The sequence below is a fragment of the Vitis vinifera genome, chromosome 5, assembly GCF_030704535.1.
Source record: "Vitis vinifera cultivar Pinot Noir 40024 chromosome 5, ASM3070453v1".
NCBI lineage: Eukaryota > Viridiplantae > Streptophyta > Magnoliopsida > Vitales > Vitaceae > Vitis > Vitis vinifera.
The window spans coordinates 3561413-3582700 of record NC_081809.1 but is presented as its reverse complement, the minus strand read 5'-3'; the positions used below and the strand labels follow the sequence as shown (position 1 = coordinate 3582700).

Below are 21288 nucleotides of genomic sequence, written 5' to 3'. Positions count from 1 at the left end.
ACATGATCAATCCCTTAGCTCATTAATAATCAACAGCAGTGCCCATCCAAATGCATGTCTATGAGTTGATTTTATGAATATGAATCAATCATATCCCGTGAACCATGGACTTTCAAATCATGGTTACGCCTTTAATAGAAGAGAAACAGAACATAAATTATAGACGCTTGTTGGAACTTGGGGACTATTGTAAAGAAAGAAAAGCAAAACTCAGAAAAAGGGCAGTTAGAAAACCTTCATAATAAGTTTTCTTTTTTTGACAACTGTAGGGAATCTTTATTTTTCACCTATTAAGTTACCGGGTCATAATGATTTGAATTGAAAGACACTTGGATTTAATAGAAATGAGAAAAAGAAAGATTTTTTAAAAGTGGGTGGAAAGGGAAGGATGGTGTTTCAATGAATGACATCTGCAATGTCCTTTTCCTTCTCCCCATGATCATATCAGTCTTTAAAAGAGTTCCCAGAGCTTCTTCACTCCTCCATTCACAATCACAACATTCCACTTCTCTGACCTTCTACACTTCCCTTTCCATTCATAGCTCCAATACTTTCTTTTAAATTTTTTTCTTCACTACACCTTTTAAAGTTTTCAACAAAATAGCAATGTCCAGTTCCAAAACCCTGGATAAACCCTTGAGAGGCTTGGATCCAAGCCTGGTCCAAGCTGGGTTTTCTCTAATTCAGAGGAACACATCCACAACTCAACCCAATGAGAGACGAGGAAGGAGAAAGCAGGCGGAGCCAGGGAGGTTTCTTGGAGTGAGAAGGCGACCATGGGGGAGATATGCTGCTGAAATCAGAGACCCCACTACTAAGGAGAGGCACTGGCTGGGTACTTTTGATACTGCTCAAGAGGCTGCTCTTGCTTATGATAGGGCTGCCCTTTCAATGAAGGGTACCCAAGCAAGAACCAACTTCATATACTCTGACAACACTACTTTCCACTCTCTTCTTACTCCTTTTGATGTTCAAACCCTCTTACCACCATCACAATTCCTCACTGCCAACCACACTAAGCAACCTTCCAATCATAACACTTCATGCCACCCTCATACTTCTCAAAGTGATCAGACCCCTACCCAATCCAATAATATTGAGGTGTGTGCTCAAACTTCATATGAGACACCACTTAGTAGTAATAACAATACTAGTAGTTTCTTCTTCTCCACTGATTCTAACTCGGGCTACTTGGGCTGTATAGTTCCTGATAACTGCTTGAACCCTCCTTCCAGTGCCACTGGTTTGAACCACAATAACAGCAATTCCAATACTTCGAGCGATCAGAACTTTTGCTCAAAGAGCATGAGTTTCCCTGAAACTGAGTTACAGTGTGGTGGTAGCAATACACTTCCTATAGATGCTGTTAATGCAGCTAGCCCTGGAGATTTTCCAAGCTTTGATGAACTCAGTGGGGGATTCTGGGGCAATGAGCAGTCGTGGGAGCTGAACTCCAGTGAACTCTCGGCCATGATCAACAACCCATTGATGGTGGAGGATGGATGCATGGGAGCTTTGTATCCAATGATGGACAACCCCACTTATGGGGTAATGTCTCAAGCTGCAGCTTCAGTAACTTGCTCTCCATCACTTCCTCCTTTTGGTGATGTGGTTGACTTGGGCTATTCACTCTTTTGAAGGCCGGTAGGAGTACATCATTCAGAAAGGGTACTAGTCATTCCCAATTACATGCACTTGTCTTTTCTTATATCTTTGGGTTCTTTTGCAACTCTTTCTGTTACTGTAATTACACCAAGGACTTCCCACACTGGTGTGTGGGGGTGTGGGGGGAAGTGTGTGTGTGTGTGTCAGAGAGAAAGAAGGGTTTGGAAAGTCTATTTTGGGTTCTGCAAGATATGACGAGGGCTGTTTGAGAAAAAGCTGCATTTGGTAAGTTTCAGGGAAAAGTAGTGTAATCCATTTGATTGTAAGCTGTCTTCCTCAATATTAGACATGGAAATGTTGGAATGCATGCATGATGTCTCTCCCTTCCAGGCTGCTTGCCTCTTCTTTTTTCTCCATAAACCTTCACCAAGTAAAGGACCCATGCAAGCACATAGGTTCCTATGGAACTGCACAAAATCATGCGTCCATGTAGCCACTCCAAAATAAATAAATATCATAAAATCATTAAGCACACCATAAAGATGAGACATATGGGTCAAACCAAAGTTTAGCTATTGATTTCATGGTTTTAAGGATTTTGTATAAACATCAAAACAAAGAGGTGGAGCGCTTGATTTGTGTGTCTCATCCTGTCAATTTGAAGAAAGAGGAGTAGAATAATAAACTTGGTCCAGGTGTTTTCTTCTTTTAGTAGTCTATATTTAGACTCTCAATGCATTTTGATCAAATTGTGCCATATTTTTTGGGATTATTCCTTTCCAGACTTTGATTTTTTATTTTTTTTAGTAAAGATGCAAGGTTAAGCATTTAGTCGCATAGCCGAGCGATGGCAAAATCATGACCAAAATCAACCACGCATCATCAGTACTCATTTAGATGATCTGCAGAGGTCCATTGGTAGCATTGATCCTCATGATGTGAAGTTTTGGAGGAGCAATTGGTCAGTGATGACCTTTGAAGCATTCTCCCATCTCAAAACTTGAGGATGTGAACCAACTGAACAACAGATTAATAGGGCAAACCCTAGTAGCATCATATAAATAAATCCAACAGTTAATCATCTCATTGCGTTCCTTGCAGTTTACCTACCAACTTTTTTTATCCGCCACCAATTTCTATCTCCAATAGATAGCAAGGATTGAACCCAATTAGTAGTGTCCAACAAAAACATTCTCAACAAGAAATTGGCAAAATATGGCTCCGGAAATTATACTGATAGATAAAAAGTGCTTCTTCATCTAGTTGCTGCTAGATACAAATACCCAATCCGCAGAAGAAGTGTCTATCCAGAATTTTAAAGCTTGGTCTGTAGATTTCATTTTTATTATGTATTGCACCTGTCAATAACAAATCTATATGAAAATGCTGAGCGACACGCTTTTTATAAGCAGGTGTGATGATTCTAATTTTCTACAGGAACATCACCCTCACAAGCTGATAATATTCAAAAGTTCAAGAAAGGAAATTCCCTATTTGCTGAAGGCTTGGGAGAAGCAATTCAACATTTTGGCATATAAAAGTAAAGCTTACAAAGTTCCAATCTTACAAATAGATGGACGAATAAAAGAGGGGAATAATGTTACAATGTGTTTTTCTTCACATTTTTGTATTTGATAATCATAATAAATTTATCAAGAGAAAGTCAAGCAATTCACTTCTCACAGCATATATGTATCTTATCCTAAATAAGGTAGCATTGTTATGCCCCCTTGGAGTCTCTGAATTCCTTTTCTTTTTCACAATGAAACCCTGACAAAAAGAGGGGAACAAAAAACACCTTCAAATTCATTTTTAAGTCGAATTGGAAGCTTGTTCCCAAATCTAAAGAGGAACTACAAAAAGTAGCCATGAACACACGTCACTGTAAAAGGAAGGAACTCTATGGGACTGATCTTTTTGGTTTTGAAATAAGATTAGGGCACAAACAAACACAACAGACTCCAAAAAAATTGGAGAGGTGGATGCGGATTTGTCTAATGGGGCAATGGGATTCTTTCGTGGTTATTCAGAAGCAAGGTGGAAGGCTATATGGGTTTTGCTAAGACTTTTGGGGGTTGAATATGGCTTATTCAAGATGAAAGAGATGGCCATATGGAGATTATATGAACACAATGACCAGAGCTGACGTGTGCTAGATCTAAATTGTGGAACCATGATAATTGAGAAATGGAGCCTCCTATTTGAGGACTTGCATAAAAATATAAAGTTTCATGAAAATTGACCAAAAAGAGGGATAATGAGGAATTGCTTGAAATTTTTGCTTAGCTTGAAGTATGAGCTTCCGAACTACTGCTGCCAGTTGAAGGACCAGAACTCTGAACAGGCTGTTGGGTACTAGAATGACCAGGCCCACTCTTTGAAAAAATTGAACCAACTGAACCACTAGATGTACTCATAGAAGATGACATTCTGGTTGAAAGAGATTCCTTGCTAGATCCTGAAATAAGTTCTGGCCTCAAATCCGAAGATGAAGACGATGGTGCAAGTGTACCCATAGAAGATCCCACAGGGTAGGGAGCAACTGGCATATCAGCCAGAGATGATGCAGATGGACTATAACTCAGTGTTCCCATTGGGTGATCAAATTTGCATGTGGGCCCAAACTTGCATATTCCACGTTGTGCATAGTGAGTGCATTGGGGTGCACCCTGATAATCATATAAGAAGGTCAGATGCATGACAAGACAAGAAGATATTCAATTAACACACGCATGTATAGAACAAATGCCATGAAAGTGAATCAGCATATTGGTTGATTAGTGAAAATAACTGAAATTTTGATAACCCAAATAAACATATGGTAGATGCAAAACCTCCCATAACAAGCATATTTTAATGCTAAAAATTTCATCACCAGGGATGTGAAGACAACATGTTAAACACACACAAAGAGATGCACGTTAAAAAAAATATGTAAGGTAGCATAAAGAAATAATGAAGGGGAAAAAAAAAACCCAAGTTAACAATAAAGGGAGAAAGAGGAGTGTGTGGAAAGTGAAGCTAGAAAAGATGTCATCCACAGAGAGCAAAGATTACCATAAGAAGATATAATAATGCAATAATATCTGAATAAGTAAACTAATCTAGCATGTCTTAGCATATCAGTTAGCATAAAAGTAGAAACCGAAGTAATAAGGGTAGTTCCATATGGTGCAGGCCTTATAAATATAATTAAATGTTGTATATGTGGATGGCACAATCATATCATTAACTTTTGTTGTCTTGGTCTTAATTATGCAAAGATGGGAGACATCAGGGAGTACATTGCCAATAGAATTAGAACAGGGTAACAAAGGGGATGTGCTTCAGGACAAGCAAAGTAGAGGACAACCAAGAAACCATGAAATCAAGATATCATCATAGCTAAGATAATTTTGAAGTTGGTAATTAGAAACCCAGGGAAGACAAATTAGAAATTAGAGAGGGGAAAAGCAGTCTCATTCAGAGATAAAATAGGGGAAGCTTCGCTACTCTCCTGTTAAATACCTCCAGTTAACAACAAATGCACTTCATCCACTCATCTCCACACCACAAAATTATTGACACCCATCATCGAGTGTATCCAAGCCTAAAATTATGATTCAGCTTTCAGTTTCCATCAAGTTTTGGAAAGTGTCAAATGTATAGGGAAACAAAAACAGAGTACATGGATAAGATGGTCAAAACCCAGCTAATCAAAGCTGATCTTTGAACATTCAATATGATAATCAGCATTGAACAGTTTGCACATGTCAAACCTGCACATAAGCAACTATGAGAGCAAGTACCAAAATTTACCTGGGATTTTATTAGAGAGCTGGCTAAGCATCTATTTTTATGACAATGATTATACCTAGGTGGCAACTCTATGTGCATGTTTATGCATCCTTTTGGAACATGGAATGTTTGATCTCATGCATTCACATGTGTATAAGAACCACAGCATTGTTCTCAACATCAGAAAGCACCCTAGATTATCAAATAATTATGAATCTGAACTTTTAAATGAAGGCACAACAAAGGAATTGCACAACAAAAAGAAATGCTTATTGACATCCAATTGGTGTTGACACATATGGATCAATGTAATATAAAATAATGATCAATGAACCAATCAGTGATAAAGCCAAATATGACTCCATATTGCTTGTTCACTAGCAATAAAGAGCCTTGCTCTTTGGCACTCTCTTTCTTTGGTGCACATTAATAGATCCTTGCTCATTTAGTAGATGCCTTTTGGTATTTCTTGTTTTGATGCTGTGTATACTACCTGTATCCATTAGGTATGCTCCCTTTCTTTTGCATTCTTTAGTACATCCTCTGTTTGTTTATCAAAAAAGGAAAAAATAATAAAGAGCCTTGCCCTTCACAGTCATTTTTCTTAATTTAAAGTAATTGTCTGAATCATTGGCATTTATAATGCCACTCTGCATTCTTCTAGAACTAGAAGAAATCCAACATCCCTCTCTTGTTCCTAGACAATGACGTAGAAATGGGAAAAGGAATTAAGTTTTCAAGAAGAATGAGAAGAGCAGTCTTTTACTTTTGTATTAAAAATTAAACCCTCAAGTTTTATTAATCCTCTCCACTGTGTACCTTGTACACAAATTCAGTAGAAGAGGAAGGCCAAATGGGCAGATTATAGAAACATTCTCTGCCTCATGATTCCCAAGCCAATTCACAAACACCTCAGCTTTGCTTGTTTTGACTTGCAAACAAGAGACAATGTTGAAAGATTTAAAAGATACAACAAATTCGCCATGACAGACAATGAAGAATCAGATAATGACAAGGATAAGTACACCCAATAACTACAAAATATTCCTGAACAACCAACAGAGGATTTCATGCTCATTGCATCTTTGCATGCAAAAATCTCAAAGAATGAAGGCACTTCTTTATTTCTTTCTTTTGACAAAGAACAAGGATCACAAAGTCTTTAAGAAATAAAATTGAAAGCTTTTAACACAGGAAATCCTTTTTTTTTTTTTAAGAATTCACAAAGGATGATGAATTCATGAGTGAGCTGACCTTGTGGGCTTTGAGAACCATGAACTCAGATTCTAAGTTGATGGTGCTCTAGTTGATGCCCTACCATCATGCTATGCAACTTATTGCAGCCACTGCTAGTTGGAAAGCGATGGGTGAACTTGAGAATTGACTAATCAACAATGAGATTAAGCGTTTCAAAACGTGAGAAATCTTCAGGAACAGAATAAGGTTATATCATCAGCAACATCCTTTCACCCAAAACAAGAAGAATGATGCTTAATGATGGCATAATGCAAATATTCAACTTGTCAAAGATATATATTTGACTTGAAGGCTATTGAAACATGATTACTGGACCAACAGCCGAAGGCAAGCTATCCAATAGAAAAGAAACGCTCTCTGAAAATATAAAGTTGTATGATCATGTATGTACACATGTCAGTTCTGTATCATCGAACAATTTTCACCTTGAAGTTCGTCCTCTTGACAATACCCAAGAACACACCACCATAAACTCATTCAGTAAGTGTGACTTCAAAGGTGAGAATACCTTTTTTCCTCATTTCTCTTTTTGTCAGTCATTTCATCTTAAACATAACTATGAACTGCCAGTATTCTTTCTTTCAGTTTTCTCACTTTACTTATTCTCTTATTTTATTTTTCCTAATCTTCTCCGGTTTATTTTAAGCTGAAACCCCATCTCTCTAATTTTTCTCAACCTTTGAGGAAACTATAATTTCCTTGGTAGATATCTAAGAATTTCAAATGCCAGTTTGATTTGTTCTCTTTGTTTTCATTTCTGTCCTCTTTAAACTATATTCTCCCATGTCTTCTCAGTCAAAACCCATGAACTAGATTTCTCTCAACTTTAAAGCATATTTCACACTTCACAGTGACGATTAGCCAACACTGAAGTTCATCCACCTCCAATTGAAAGAGATGATAAGACAGCTACTTAAATTGCTCTTCAGCAAGCTGTTCAGGCAAAGCCTTCATACCCAAAAGATGGAGAAGTGGAGGTGATGTATGAGTATACGCTCAAGGCTAATCTTCATGCAAGTAACACACTTACTAGGAGGAGCAGACAGGATGCAGTTTGGGGTCAATGAAGGTAAAGAATGCTCACTTGTAGCACAGAGTCCTGATGATGTTGAATTCAACCTCGCTTAATGCATATTTTCTATGTAAACTACATTGGAATAAATGCACATATAGAACATACTTATTTCCCTAATATACATAACCACACATGAACAGACAAATAATTGCTGATTATTTAAATGAAATATCAGCTTTTAAAGATGTGTAAATTACTTATCAACAACAAAATCAAAATTTGCACCTATCATAAATTTCAGAAATTAGCAACTAGATCCTATTCATATCCTTCATGCTGTAGCCATGACTGCAAAAATTAATTTTGCATTCTAGTACTTCACTAAGCAGCATTCTTCTAAGCTTGTTCAAGAGGTGCACTTGTTTGTTTATCTAACTAGTGTGCCCATAGTGGATTCTCATATTTTATATTTTTTGTTTCTCCTCTCGGACATATAGAGCTTCCCAGTAGCGAACATGTAACATCCTACATGAGGGATACCAATGTGACAATGGAAAATTTCAACTACTGCAACAGCTGACACATATGCCTACAAGGTAATTTGAAACTAAAACAACCCAGACCTCAATTCTAGCTCTCTTATTCCATGGATGAAATACACAATGAAACAGATGAAATGGCAGAATTGGAAGCAGAAATGTTTATCAGATGTTTCTATAACACTCATGAATGTGTGCACGTGTACACACAGGAAGTAAAAGGATTCAAAACCGTGAATCGAATATCACCTTATTTATTCCTTCATTTTAATATTTCAATAGTTAAAGTAATAGTGAACTTCAAACTTAGTCCATCTTCATTAAAAAAAAAAAAGCATCCAAATGCAAAAGGGTATATAAGGAGATGCTTACTGGACGGAGAGGAAGACCCATCGGACTAAGGACACAATTTGTTTTTGGTGTATCCCATTCTGGTGGATGGTGATATTTACATGAGGATCCAAATTTGCAATCCCCTGTTCTCATGTAATATTGGCATTCAGGTTGGCCAGGTCTTTCTGGAAATATCTGCTCCTTCTGGCTACTGCTTGAAGGACCAACAGAAGAAGGTAAGGGTGTATAAGGTCCTGTATAGGCAGGCGCTGAAGGAGATAATGGTGTTAACCCATACATCTGGCCTGATCCAACAGTAGGTTGAGTACTTGGAGAGGCTACTGGACTGACAGGTGCCTGTGCCAGGTGGGTTAACTAATAAAAATGCATATATTTTGCAAAAATCAAGGACTAAAAGAGGGAAGCTTTCAAATTCACATACCGGGTAATGACTCCAACCCGGAAAAGGAACCATTCCTGGGGGAATCAACACAGGACTGTAAGGCCCATGGAAATATGAACTTGGTAACAGTGGAGGCCTTGCGACTACTAGCCCATATTGTTGAGATGAAGGAACTGATGGAGACTGCACCGTGGGATATAAAGTGTGTGCTGGTACAGGTGCAGGCAGAGCTGCAGGTCCTGGAGTTGACAGTTGTATGCTATCTGGCTGTGGATGATGGAATTTACATGTTTCACCAAACTTGCAAAGTCCTGTCTTCACATAGTAGGAGCACTCTTTTTCACCCTGTAGCAACATATCAAGCTTTGAGCCAACTTAACTGCAAACTTCAGGCTATGTGATTCCAATAAATCTAACATTAACAGGATAGATTAAAAAAAGTTGCAACAAACACAGACCGGACGCAATGGATATCCAAAATAGTTTAGTGTCACAGGGCTAACAGTTCCTCCTCCCTGTCTTGGATGGTGATACTTGCAAGAAGCACCAAATTTACAGGTCCCTGTCTTCATATAAAACTGCATATAGAACAGGAACAGAATAGTCATCTACAAAGGAAACTCATACTTCATCGAATGCAAAAACAAATAGAACAGAAACACAACCACAGTCAGCAAAATAGAATTTCTGCTTTCAATAGAAATTAGAAGAATATCTAAGAAACACATCCTATAGAATATCAACAAACAATTTTAATGAATGTACATTGTCTGATTCAAATGTCTGCAGATGTCCCAAGTTTTAAAGAAAGCAGAGTACCTGGCATACTGGTTGGCCCACTCGCTCTGGGAACTCCCCTCCACCAGGTCTAACAGTTCCTCCCACCTGGCCAGTATTTCTCACTCAAATTTAACTTATGAATATCGGATTTTCAATCACAAATATCATACATAGAGATCTTATTAAGATGGATATATAAAATATGAAATGAATTGGAACTCAACCATATTGATCAATCAAATGCTGGAATTTTACATTCGATCACCAAATTTAATATTGAATCCATCGCAAATCAATCAAATTACACTACAGAACCAATTGACCCCAATAAATTGAATGATCACAGCAAAATAGATCAAAATTTGAAACCCCTCGAATATGCCCTAACTCAAAACCAACAAACAAGGGTGTTCCAAGACTTACCCCACCACGATCACGGGGATGATTGAACCGACACCGCGCACCATACCCACAAAAGCCCGTCTTCAGATAGTAGATGCAGTCGGCCTCGTCGGGCCGCTCCGGGTACGCCTCGCCACCGCCCCCCAATCCCAACTGCCACAAAGGCTCTGCATTCCCCCCAAATCAAGATCAAATTCAATTCACCAAACCCCACATTTCACAAATCACCATCGCATGCCCCAAAAAGAAACAAAATTTCCCCAAAAAATAAACCGAAATTGAAATGCCGGACCAAAAAACTCACCTTCCAGCCCGGTTTCGGCCACCGGCCCCGTCCATTCCTGCGACGGATCGGACGGCGACCCCTCCATTGCCGGTGCCCGACCGTACCGGTCCATTGTACGGTCTCCAAGGGCGAATTCACACCCTCCCCCCCCCCCCCCCCCTAAAAACAAAAACTAAAACGCTATGCTTCAGCTGTTTCGGAAGTTTCTGGAATGTCCAGTAAAGCCGAAATGGAAGGTTTGGATCAAATGAAGCGAAGCCCGGGGAGAGAAAATAGATGAGGAAAAAGCTTAGAATTAGGGGGGGATTGGGGATAGTGAGGTCCCTGTGTATTGGTGTGAGTGTGTTTTTGTGAGCCCCGTTTTCAAAGCGTTTGATCTTTCTCTCTTTGGGCTTTGAGAGAGGTGGCTGTTTTTCGTCTCTTTCCTTGTGTACGCGCCAAACATGGGAGATGTTGCCTCCTACTCGTAATAATATCACCCCGCCCGCCCCCCTCCCTCCCTTATTCTCATTTTTCCTCATCACAATATTTAAATAAATTATTTATCATTATTTTGAAAATCACCCCGTGAGTCTCATAATAATTATGTATCATGCTCCATTTTCCCAAATCATACCCTCCACCCCACTCTCTTCTACATATCTCTCTACGTAATTTTAAAATTTTTATTTGCTCTATTTATTTATTTTCCTTTCGATGATCATGAAGTTGCTCTACACCATTCATCAATGATGATTTCCATAATCACATCTTTCATATTCAATGGGGTGACTTCTTTGCCTAACATCACCCGCATGTCATTTTCTTTCCCTTTATATCTTTCAATCGAAACGTAAAAGATGGCTTTTTAAAAAAAATATATTCATGTTTTATAATTGAATTATTACTCCCTTACACCCTCTTCCCTTGTCCTCTGCCTAAATTTTAAGAAAATAACACCCCCATTCTTAGCTCCAAAGAAAAGAAATTTGATTTGAGTTTTTTTATCATCTAACCTATTATTATTATTTTTAATTATATTATTTTATGGAAAAATAAATAGAAAATAAATTTTGAAGCCCATTAATTCTCTCCATTGATGACACGCCACGTCCCATCATCCCACAAAATGGAAAAATCACAGAAAATCTCCGCAACTAGATACGGACACAAAGGGGCGTGACGCTTTTCCATCCACCAACCAACGCATGCCACGTACCTTCAAAGTCCAGACTACGGTCTTCTCGCTTAACCAGTCTCCGCCTTCTGAGAATTTTCAACTGTACTCTTTCCTTCAGAGAGTCCGTTTCACGAACCAATAACTCGTACCGTTTCGCTCCTCTCTTTCCCACGGGCTATATCTGCGAGTGGGAGAATAGTGTGGAGGTTGTTTCCGTTGCATTCTGGTTGTGGTAATCGTGCGCTTGGATCAACGGTTGAGATTGGCAGTCTGGACGTCGGACGGCGAAGACGCATCCCACGTCAGCGTCAGCACAGTGGTGGGCTACAGTTGAGTTGGTGTGGCGTAGTAGGTAAGAAGTCCATGAATGCATAATTATCAGAGGAAAGGGTAAAGACCGGCGACCGGCAGTAGCCGGTGGGAGGGTCGTGGTATTATCAACGTGTGTAATCGGAGTCGTCGAGTAAAAGAATGGTTTGACTTGGACAAGCCTTTTTGGACAGTGGTAAGCGCTTTTTTAAGATTTGCTGCATCGCGTGTTTTGGCCTGAATCGCCTGATGTGCAGATGCACTCGCGCCTTACCTGATCCCCCATTTGTCGGCGTTCACCCCCTTGCCCTCGCACGTGCAGATTGTAAATTTATTAGATATTTTTTGGGTAATATTCTGGGTGTGACGTGGGAGGTGGCCCACAGAATGGCATTGGTGGTTAGTCTGGCTCACTCCCTCACCGACTCTGGCTCTCCACCATGCTTATCCTGGACCAAAGAGCATGCGATTAAAACTCACCATTTTGGAAAGTGTCGTATGTGGCGTGGGACCAGGGCCTATTCCCACGCGCATCCCATTCTTCTTCTACATCTACAAATGACTCCTGAGAGTGGTTGCTTTCGTTCTTGGACTTTGTCTTTTTTTTTTTTTTTTTTTTTTTTTCTGGACTTTGGCAGAATATTTGAAATATTAGCGAGGGAAAATAAAAGATTTAAATTGGTGGAAAAATTGATTATTAATTTAATTCAATGTTTAGTTGAGAATATTGGACGCAAGGTGAGTGGGAGGGTTGTTCGGAGTTGCTTTTCTAGCAACGCGCCTTTTTGGCCACTTTCTCTTACGAAGCGCGTGGTCTTCACCACGCTTTCCTTCCCTACGAAACGCATCGTTTTGCCTCTGATCTTTTTCCGGAGGAACGCACCGTCCTCCATGGCCCATCCTTCAGCCGAAGGGCCGAAGCCGTTTCTTCACTTATCTTGCAAAGAGGGAATGCTTATGGCAACGGCAAAGGACAAGTTTGATTTATCATCATCATTATTATTATTATTATTATTTTGGAAAGATCTTGGATGCAAATGTTTTCCGGCACGACAAACAGAGGTTCTCCTCTGGAAAACCATCCCACGGCGTTCAGCCCCAGCTGGTACCGATTCATTCTGCCCTTAATTTTCTGTTTGGCTGGCAAGAAACCACGGGAAAAACACACCCATTATTTTTTTCTCTAAAGCTCATCTACTTGCCACCCGTGACCCACCTTACTATATCTTAGAACATTTGTTGCAAAAGGTGATAAATTTAAAGAAAATTGTGAAGTGAAGAACATAGTAGTTGTGATGATGGAGAAGGGTCATCCACAGGGGAAAGAAAAATGGAGGTTTATATGAGGTGGGGGAAAGAGATTCCCATTGCTTAACTACCATGTCCTATCACCTATGCATCAACAAATTAATTGGTTGGTTCGGATGTCTTCTCCTGTTCTTTTACATTGAGCTTGGAGAAGAGAATTTTTCCTTGGATTTGGATTATTTAAGTTCAGTCATTGAAACATTGATCGGAAAGACTTCAGCTTACAATCATCTTCCAGAAAGACAAGTCTTGCAGAGGCTTGAACCGGGGTTGGGCCGGACGAACCGACAGTTCAACCGCCAAACCGATGAACTGTTCAACCGATTCGATTCTCTCAGCCATTGATTTTGGGCTTCAATATGGGCATCTTTCAATTTTGGATTTGGGCTTCAATACGGGCATCTTTCAATTTTGGATTTGGGAAAAAGGGTCCATTGTGGGTCAAGGCTCATTGATAGGCAATGGTTGAATTTTTTATTTGAAAGGCCTCTCTTTCGCCATCGATTTCTAGTATCTACATGGGATGACATTTTATCCCAAAAATGTCCAAAGTGGAGGCCTGAACCATTGACCAAAGGCCGGTGCAAGTGGAACTACTAGATCAAGTGCAGGTTTTGTTAGTGGTGGCACCATTAGTTCAATTTATCATAATTATTTTTGTGATAATAAATTTGAAATAATATAAATAAAATAACCTAATATCTTTTAAAGTTATAAAATAATTGATATTTAACATTTAAATAAAATTAAATAATATAATTTTTTATTTTTAATATGCATTTTTATATTTAAATTTATCTGAAATATCAAATATAAAAATTTATATATTTATAATGTTATCAGTTCGAGTCTGACTATTAAGTCATGAATAAATAATTTAGTGGGTTAGAATTTGAAAATGTTATTTTTATTATTAAAAGTTTACAAAATTTTGATATTATAAATTACACCCCACCTTTTTTGAAATTTCATTTTTTTGGCGATGGAAACCACTTGTTTGACATGCCTGCGCTATTCAGGTGCTGGACGCCCTACTTGCGTACTTGCCGCCGCAACGACAACGTCTTCAGAACCATTTTCTATTGCAATTCCCGCATTTTGAAGCCAGGGTCCAAGGCTTCGTTTGTATGGACTAGGGTTTTAGCACGAGCGGAAGATGACGATGATGGTGGGCTTCCTCCGCAAAGCCCTTGTGCTCCAGGTGAGGTTTACTCTCTCAGCTTCACCAACTCCACAAAGCCTGCCTTATCTTCACCACCACCTCTACCCATTCTCATCTTCATCCGAAGCACACTCATTCATTGTGTCTCACCTCATAAACTCATGTGGCTTCTCCCATAAAGCGGCTCTATCGGCTTCCAAATACTTGCACTTTAAAACCCCAGAAAAACCCAATTCGGTCTTTGCCTTCTTCAACAGCCATGGCTTCTCCGAATCCCAAACCTCAAAAATTGTCAGATCACAACCTCAACTCCTCGTATCCGACCCAGACAAATCCCTTTTGCCCAAACTCCATTTTTTCTACTCCAAAGGCGCTTCTAACCCTGACGTTGTCAAGATCATAGCCTCTTGCCCAGTCATCTTGAAACGAAGTTTGGAAAATCAAATCATCCCATCCTTTAATTTCTTCAAAGATTTCTTTCAATCCGAGGAGGTGACAATGGCTACTGTTAAACGCTTTTCACGGGTTCTAATAGTTAATCCCCACATCTGTGTGGAATCTAATATCAATGCGTTGCAAGAATCTGGAGTACCCAAATCTAATATTGCCGCATTGCTAAGCCTCCAGCCTAGGGCATTCATGGTGAGACCAAATCATTTTAGGGAGATTTTGGAGGAAGTAAAGAAAATGGGGTTTGATCCTTCAAAAACAAGGTTTCCCACAGCAGTCCAAGCAATGACAGGGATGTCAAAATCAACCTGGGAAAGGAAGATCGATGCTTATAAGAGGTGGGGCTGGTCTGAGGAAGATATTTGGTTAGCCTTTACGAAGTCACCCTGGTGTATGATATATTCCGAGGATAAAATAATGGCAACAATGGATTTCTTCGTCAATAAAATGGGGAGGGAGTCTTCTTTGATTGCTAACCGGCCCTTTCTCATCGGGCTTAGCTTGGAGAAGAGAATTATTCCTCGGTATTCAGTTGTTCAAGTTTTGTTGTCAAAGGGTTTGATTGATAAAGACATTAGCCTGGTAGTTCTGTTTGAATCTACTGAAAAGATGTTTCTGGAAAAGTTTGTGAATGGCTACAAGGAAGAAGCTCCTCAGTTATTGAACTTGTACCAGGAAAAAGTCAATCTTTCAGGATAAGCAAGAGGGAAGGGGTAGTTATAGAATGTCATTGGAATTCAAAATTTTCTGCACCTTCCCCTGTGTGGGTGATTCTGCTGAAAATGAGTTGGTTCTGTTTTCACAAATGAACAATGATTTACATTTACAGTGTCTTACTTCATGAACTCATGAGGGTTCTCCTTCCGAAAAGCTGCCAATGCAGCTTCCAACGCCCCGACTCAGTCCTCATCCTTTCCACAAGCCATGGTTTCTTCCAACCCCAAATCTCCCCACTACTGCTTCTCTACAATTAGCCGCCCCCCATAAAAGCTCTTATACTTGCCACCCATGACCCACCCTAGAACATTTTTTGTAAAAGCTGATAAAATTTAAAGAAAATAGTAGTTGTGATGATGGAGAAGGCTCATCCACATGGGAAAAAAAAATGGAGGTTTATCTGAGGTGGGTTTAGTAGGAGAAAGAGATTCTCATTGCCTAACAACCATGTCCTATCACCTATGCATGCGTCTGAGGGTATGATACAGCTATAAAGGCAGTGATGGATTTTTTTTAGCTCAACTAATTGGTTGGTTTGGATGTCTTCTCCTGTTCTTTTACATTGGGCTTGGAGAAGAGAATTGTTCCTTGGGTTTGGATTATTTAAGTTCAGTCATTGAAAGATTGGTCAGCAAAGACTTCAGCTTACAATCATTTTTCATTTTTTATAAAGACAGTCTTGCAGAGGCTTCTGACTGGTAATGGGGAGGAAGCTCCTTACTTGGGAAGCATCCCCTCAGAAGGAGGGTTCGAGAATCCTTAATAGATATTACATGTGTAAAGAAGATGAAGAAACGGGTTATTATATTCTCCTTCATTTCACAAAAGTACCTAATTTATGACAATTGATTTTTGCTTTGTTTGATGTACAGTGAGTGATCCACTTGGGGATTTCTCTTAACTTGGTGCGGTAATTTTGTTAGAGAAAAGAAAAAAAAAAAGCTTACAAACTTGCTCCGTTGTGAAATATGAGTCTTCTATAATTATGAAAGTTTGGACTATACAATTAAAAGTTATTTCTTAAATATTTTCTTGGATTGGATTAAATCATACATTGGGACCGTTCTTGATCGGTCTTAGAATTTGTGGATTGATTAGATTCTTATAGGACACATTATTTCGTTTTTGTGTTTTTATGCTTCTTTTTTGGATCTCTTGATTGCTTCGTATACATCGTGTATACCCTCTTTGATCTGTAATACATTCTATCAAAAGAAAGGGAGGAAGCTTCTAGATTCTAGAAGCTATGTCAAGGAAAATGGATATTCCAAAGTTACTTTGATATGGGCAGCAGTAGGACATGCACAATTGGAACCCAAAATGATCTGCAGTTCCCCTGTTGTATGGCTTACTCCTTGGTCTAGAACTCAAATTAGGTGTTTATAAGCGTTCTTATTTTTAACCCTTCAACAGTATTGATTGGAACTCCATAGTCATGCTTGATATTGCTTGTCCACTTATCCATCACCTCCTTCCAACTGATCTCTACCAAAACTGTCGCAGTTTTCATATTAAAACTGTCAGATTATAGATAGCGGTATGATTTAAAAACGGTTTTCTATACTTTAAAATAATTTCTATTTTTAATTTTTTTTTATCAGTTTGGTTTATAATTTTTAAAAACAAAGTGAAATAATTTAAAATTCAAATATTGAATCGATTAATACCATAAATTTATAGATAAAAATTGGTTTATAATGATTATTATTTTTTCTTTTTGCAAACAATTATATTTTTATAAAAAAATTTCACTAGAAAAATAAACTTCAAATCCAATGAAGGTTTTGTATTGATTTTTTAATGAGTTTAACAATTTTCAAAAATAATTTAGAACTTAAAAATATATATAATCACTAAAAAAATCTCTTACAAAGATATTAATATCCATATTTTTTATATAAAAAATATAATTTATGACTTTTCTTATCATATTACTATTCATGTGTTTATTAAAAACTATTTATTTTTAATTTATTTGTAACTACAAAACTATTTTCATGAATTAAATTTAATGAATATCGTATAAATTAAATTTATAATGTTTTTATAAAATCAAAATAAAATAATTATCTTAAAAAACTACTTATCCAATACTAAAGACATGATTGAAAATTGTTTTTAAGAATAATTTTATATTATATTAAAAAAAATGTTTAACAATCGAAAATCTATTTTTTTTTTTAAAAACAAAAAATTAGTTATTTTCAGATAAAAATTGTGTTTCTTCTAAAAAAAATTATTATTTTTCATTTAAAAATGGTAAAAAAAAAAATCCATATAAAATATAAATTTGAATTTATATGTATTTGTATTCATATCTCAAACAAATTCAGATTTATCCGGAGGTTTGAAGTTGGAACTTCAAAAAAAATGCAACTTAAAATAAACACTGAAAACCACTTGTTTGATATGCCAGCGGAAGCCGGCGCTGGACGCCCTAGTTCTGCTTGCAAGCTTGGCCGCCACAACGACGTCGTTTTTCAGAAGCATTTTCTCTTGCAATTCCCGCATTTTGAAACCAGGGTCCAGGCTTCGTTTATATGGACTAGGGTTTTAGTAAGAGCGGACGATGAGGATGATGGTCGGCTTCCTCCGCAAAGTCGCTCTGCTTCAGGTGAGGTTTACTCTCTCAGATTCTCCAACCCTACAAAGCTTGCCTTTTCTTCACTTCCACCACCACCCATTCTCATCTTCATCCAAAGCACACTCATTCACTGTGTCTCACCTCATAAACTCATGTGGCTTCTCCCATCAAGAGGCTCTATCAGCTTCCAAATTCATCCACTTTGAAACCCCCGAAAAACCCGATTCCGTCTTTTCCTTCTTCAACAGCCATGGCTTCTCCAAATCCCAAACCTCAAAAATTGTTAGATCACAACCTCAACTCATTGTATCCGACCCCGAGAAATCCCTTTTGCCCAAACTCCAATTTTTCTACTCCAAAGGCGTTTCTAAGCCTGACGTTGCCAGGATCGTAGTCTCTACCCCAGCCATCTTGAAACGAAGCTTGGAAAATCAAATCATCCCATCTTATAATTTCTTCAAAGATTTCTTTCAATCCGAAGAGATGGCAATGGGTATTGTTAAACGCTTTGCGCGGATTCTACTGTTTGATCTTCACACCTATGTGGAATCTAATATCAATGCGTTGCAAGAATTTGAAGTACCCAAATCAAATATTGCTGCATTGCTAAGGCACCAGCCTAGGGTATTCATGGTGCGGCCAAATCAGTTTAGGGAGATTTTGGAGGAAGTAAAGAAAATGGGGTTTGATCCTTCACAAATGAAGTTTGTTCTAGCAGTTCAAGCAATAAGAGGGATGTCAAAATCAACCTGGGAAAGGAAGATTGATGCTTATAAGAGCTGGTGCTGTTCTGAGGAAGAGATTCGTTTAGCCTTTTTAAAGTTACCCTGGTCTATGGTACTTTCCGAGGATAAATTAATGGCAACAATGGATTTCTACGTCAATAAAATGGGGTGGGAGTCTTCTTTCATTGCTCGCCGGCCGGTGCTTCTCTCGCTTAGCTTGGAGAAGAGAATTATTCCTCGGTATTCAGTTGTTCAAGTTTTGTTGTCAAAAGGTTTGATTAATAAAGATATTAGCCCAAGAGTTCTGTTTGAATCTACTGAACAGAAGTTTATGCAAAAGTTTGTAAATCTCTACAAGAAAGAAGCTTCTCAGTTATTGAACTTGTATCAGGAAAGGAAAAAGTCAATCTTCCAGAAAAAGCAAGATTGTCTCCCAGAGGGAAGGGGTAGTTTTAGAATTTGTACACCGTGAATCAAAAAATTTCTGCACCTTCCCCTGTGTGGTTGATTCTGCTGAAAATTATTTGGTTCTTCACCTTTATATACATCTGGTACTTACTGCAACTAATTCAGATTTATTTTATATGCAATCTTGATCTCATTTGGAAGTTCAATCTGATCTCATATTGTTGTTTTGATAGGCAATAATGTTCAATCTGATTTTATATGGTTTTCTGAGGAAGTCTAAGATCTTCTTTGTGTTTCATTGGGAGCATAAGTAAATGAAGCCAATGATGTAGCTGAAGATTGTTTGTTTCAACTCTGAGAATCCTTTCAATAACATGACTTCTTTTGATAGCAGTGGGTGGTCGATGAATTGACGAGACCGCCTTGCCTTATGAGGTTTCTATAACATTTACCCTATTAGCTTCTTGAAGATTTGCATAAAGCTTATTAGTGGTTTGGAATATTGGAATAGTTCTCCTATGAACCAGAAGGAATTTCAAGTATCGATTATGACAATGTTTCTTTTCTTTTATAAGACGGTTCTTAGGAACTAATTTCTCGCTTTCTCATTCAAATCTGAATAGAAATGTCTTCTAAGCATTTCTTTCTCAATTTCAAAGTTATTAGCCTATATGACCATAATTTGGTTTATATAGATGTGTAAGTAGAGCTCCCTTAGAGGGAGAAGCTTCTTTACCTTATACACAAGTTTGTTAACCTAGCGAGAGCTTTCTCGGCCCCCCTCGCATGTTTCTTATTATAAAGAGATTTATGGCATTGAAGAGGTCGACCTTTTGAAAAATGGTATTGACGATGATCTGGTTTGTCTTTCTAGATTTCTTGAGGGAAACTTTATGTCAATTGACCCATCTTCATGCTTGATTATATTGGCTGGTTTCATTGAAATAAGGTCTTGTTGGGATAGGCTTTGCTTGCACGCAAAACAAGTATTCAAAAAGGATGTAAAAAATTTAACATCCTAACAAATTTTTTGTCTAGTGATCTTTCTCCTGCTGGCAAGCATCGATATCTTTCTCCTAAGGAATTTTTCTTTGCTTTCACATACCAGACCAGGAAGCAATCCTCGAAGGACTGCAATTGGAAGGAATTCTCACCCTAAGCAACCGCAGAGAAGGAAAACAACTGGCCTTAGATGATGGAGGAAAGAAAGAGGTTTGGTAAGCTTTGCTTGCAATCTTTAATTTTTAATTTGGGATACTTTAAAGGAGAAAAGCAAATTGTTTACCTAACTTCCTCACTCCAGAATTCTTGCAAGACTCCAAAAAGATGGACAATGGCTTCTTATGAAAGGGAGAGAATCTTCTTCTAAGCTAGCCTTCTACTTTAAAATAACTATTACAGATTACAGATGAAATAGGAGTGTTGTTGCATTAATGGAGCTTTATCTAAAAGATCACTTTAATCCTAGCCTTTTGCCTTTCTATAAGCAAGCTTAACTGAAATAGACTCCATTCGACTAACTCTCAATTTTGACCATAGGATATTATTTTTTTCTAAATTCATGTTAAAAAAACAATATATATCTGCCTCAAAATGGGTTTTTTAAATCGGTAAACTTAAGGCTATGTTTGGTTTCTATAAAATGCTAAGGAAAAAATATATATTAAGGAATATGGTTTTTACATGTTTCATTTCACCATGAAAAATACAAAAGAAAATCAAATATAATTAAAATTTATAAATATATATATATATAATTTTAAATTATTTAATCTTTATATAATAAAGGAAAATAAATAAAATGAGTTTGAAAAAATATATAAAATTAATTTATTTTAAATCTATTTTTTATTTTTCTTCATTATTTTTTTTCTTTTATTTTTTCTTTCTATTTTTTTTTTTTTCACATTTTCCCTTAAACTTTATGATAATCAAACGGTCTAAGTATTTTTAAAAAAGAAAAATGTTTTCACAAATGCTTTCAATTACAATGACTATATACATGCTAGGGATTATTTTTCATATTATCAAAATGATAAGATAGTTAGTAGTTGGTTGATTTAAATTGG

At 37.6% G+C, this 21288-nt stretch overlaps 4 protein-coding genes across 5 annotated transcripts; 3 read left to right on the top strand and 1 right to left on the bottom strand.

The window, feature by feature from the left end:
* The first annotated feature begins 510 nt into the window (after positions 1-510).
* Positions 511-1678, top strand: LOC100252748 (ethylene-responsive transcription factor ERF086). The gene has a single exon (XM_002276416.4). The coding sequence runs from the start codon at positions 607-609 to the stop codon at positions 1636-1638; it is 1032 nt and encodes a 343-aa protein (XP_002276452.1). The 5' UTR covers positions 511-606; the 3' UTR covers positions 1639-1678.
* A 1399-nt stretch (positions 1679-3077) lies between these two features.
* LOC100257896 (zinc finger CCCH domain-containing protein 34) lies at positions 3078-10986 on the bottom strand. 2 transcript variants are annotated; one of them, XM_002276399.5, is made up of 7 exons: positions 10416-10986; positions 10133-10278; positions 9749-9814; positions 9388-9507; positions 8969-9274; positions 8566-8883; positions 3078-4274 (listed from the first exon to the last, which is right to left on the bottom strand). In XM_002276399.5, exons 1-7 carry the CDS (start codon positions 10507-10509, stop codon positions 3888-3890), a joined length of 1437 nt encoding a protein of 478 aa, XP_002276435.1. In that variant the 5' UTR covers positions 10510-10986; the 3' UTR covers positions 3078-3887. The 2 variants fall into 2 exon arrangements, with proteins under 2 accessions (XP_002276435.1, XP_010649761.1); XM_010651459.3 differs by lacking the exon at positions 3078-4274 and adding an exon at positions 6637-6766.
* Positions 10987-14329: 3343 nt separating this feature from the next.
* LOC100240766 (uncharacterized) lies at positions 14330-15484 on the top strand. Its single transcript, XM_002276357.4, has one exon. The coding sequence runs from the start codon at positions 14330-14332 to the stop codon at positions 15482-15484; it is 1155 nt and encodes a 384-aa protein (XP_002276393.1).
* A 2412-nt stretch (positions 15485-17896) lies between these two features.
* On the top strand, positions 17897-19425 carry LOC100245862 (transcription termination factor MTERF5, chloroplastic). The gene has a single exon (XM_002276334.4). The coding sequence runs from the start codon at positions 18072-18074 to the stop codon at positions 19281-19283; it is 1212 nt and encodes a 403-aa protein (XP_002276370.1). The 5' UTR covers positions 17897-18071; the 3' UTR covers positions 19284-19425.
* The last annotated feature ends 1863 nt before the right edge of the window (positions 19426-21288 follow it).

Excerpts from the sequence above, each read along its gene's own strand:
- LOC100252748 (XM_002276416.4), top strand. The coding sequence starts at position 607 with ATGTCCAGTTCCAAAACCCTGGATAAACCCTTGAGAGGCTTGGATCCA.
- LOC100257896 (XM_002276399.5), bottom strand. The coding sequence starts at position 10,509 with ATGGACCGGTACGGTCGGGCACCGGCAATGGAGGGGTCGCCGTCCGAT. Across the intron at positions 9,275-9,387 it reads TTGGATATCCATTGCGTCCG|GGTGAAAAAGAGTGCTCCTA; the intron begins GTCTGTGTTTGT and ends ATGTTGCTACAG. Across the intron at positions 8,884-8,968 it reads CGGGTTGGAGTCATTACCCG|GCACCTGTCAGTCCAGTAGC; the intron begins GTATGTGAATTT and ends CACCTGGCACAG.
- LOC100240766 (XM_002276357.4), top strand. The coding sequence starts at position 14,330 with ATGACGATGATGGTGGGCTTCCTCCGCAAAGCCCTTGTGCTCCAGGTG.
- LOC100245862 (XM_002276334.4), top strand. The coding sequence starts at position 18,072 with ATGAGGATGATGGTCGGCTTCCTCCGCAAAGTCGCTCTGCTTCAGGTG.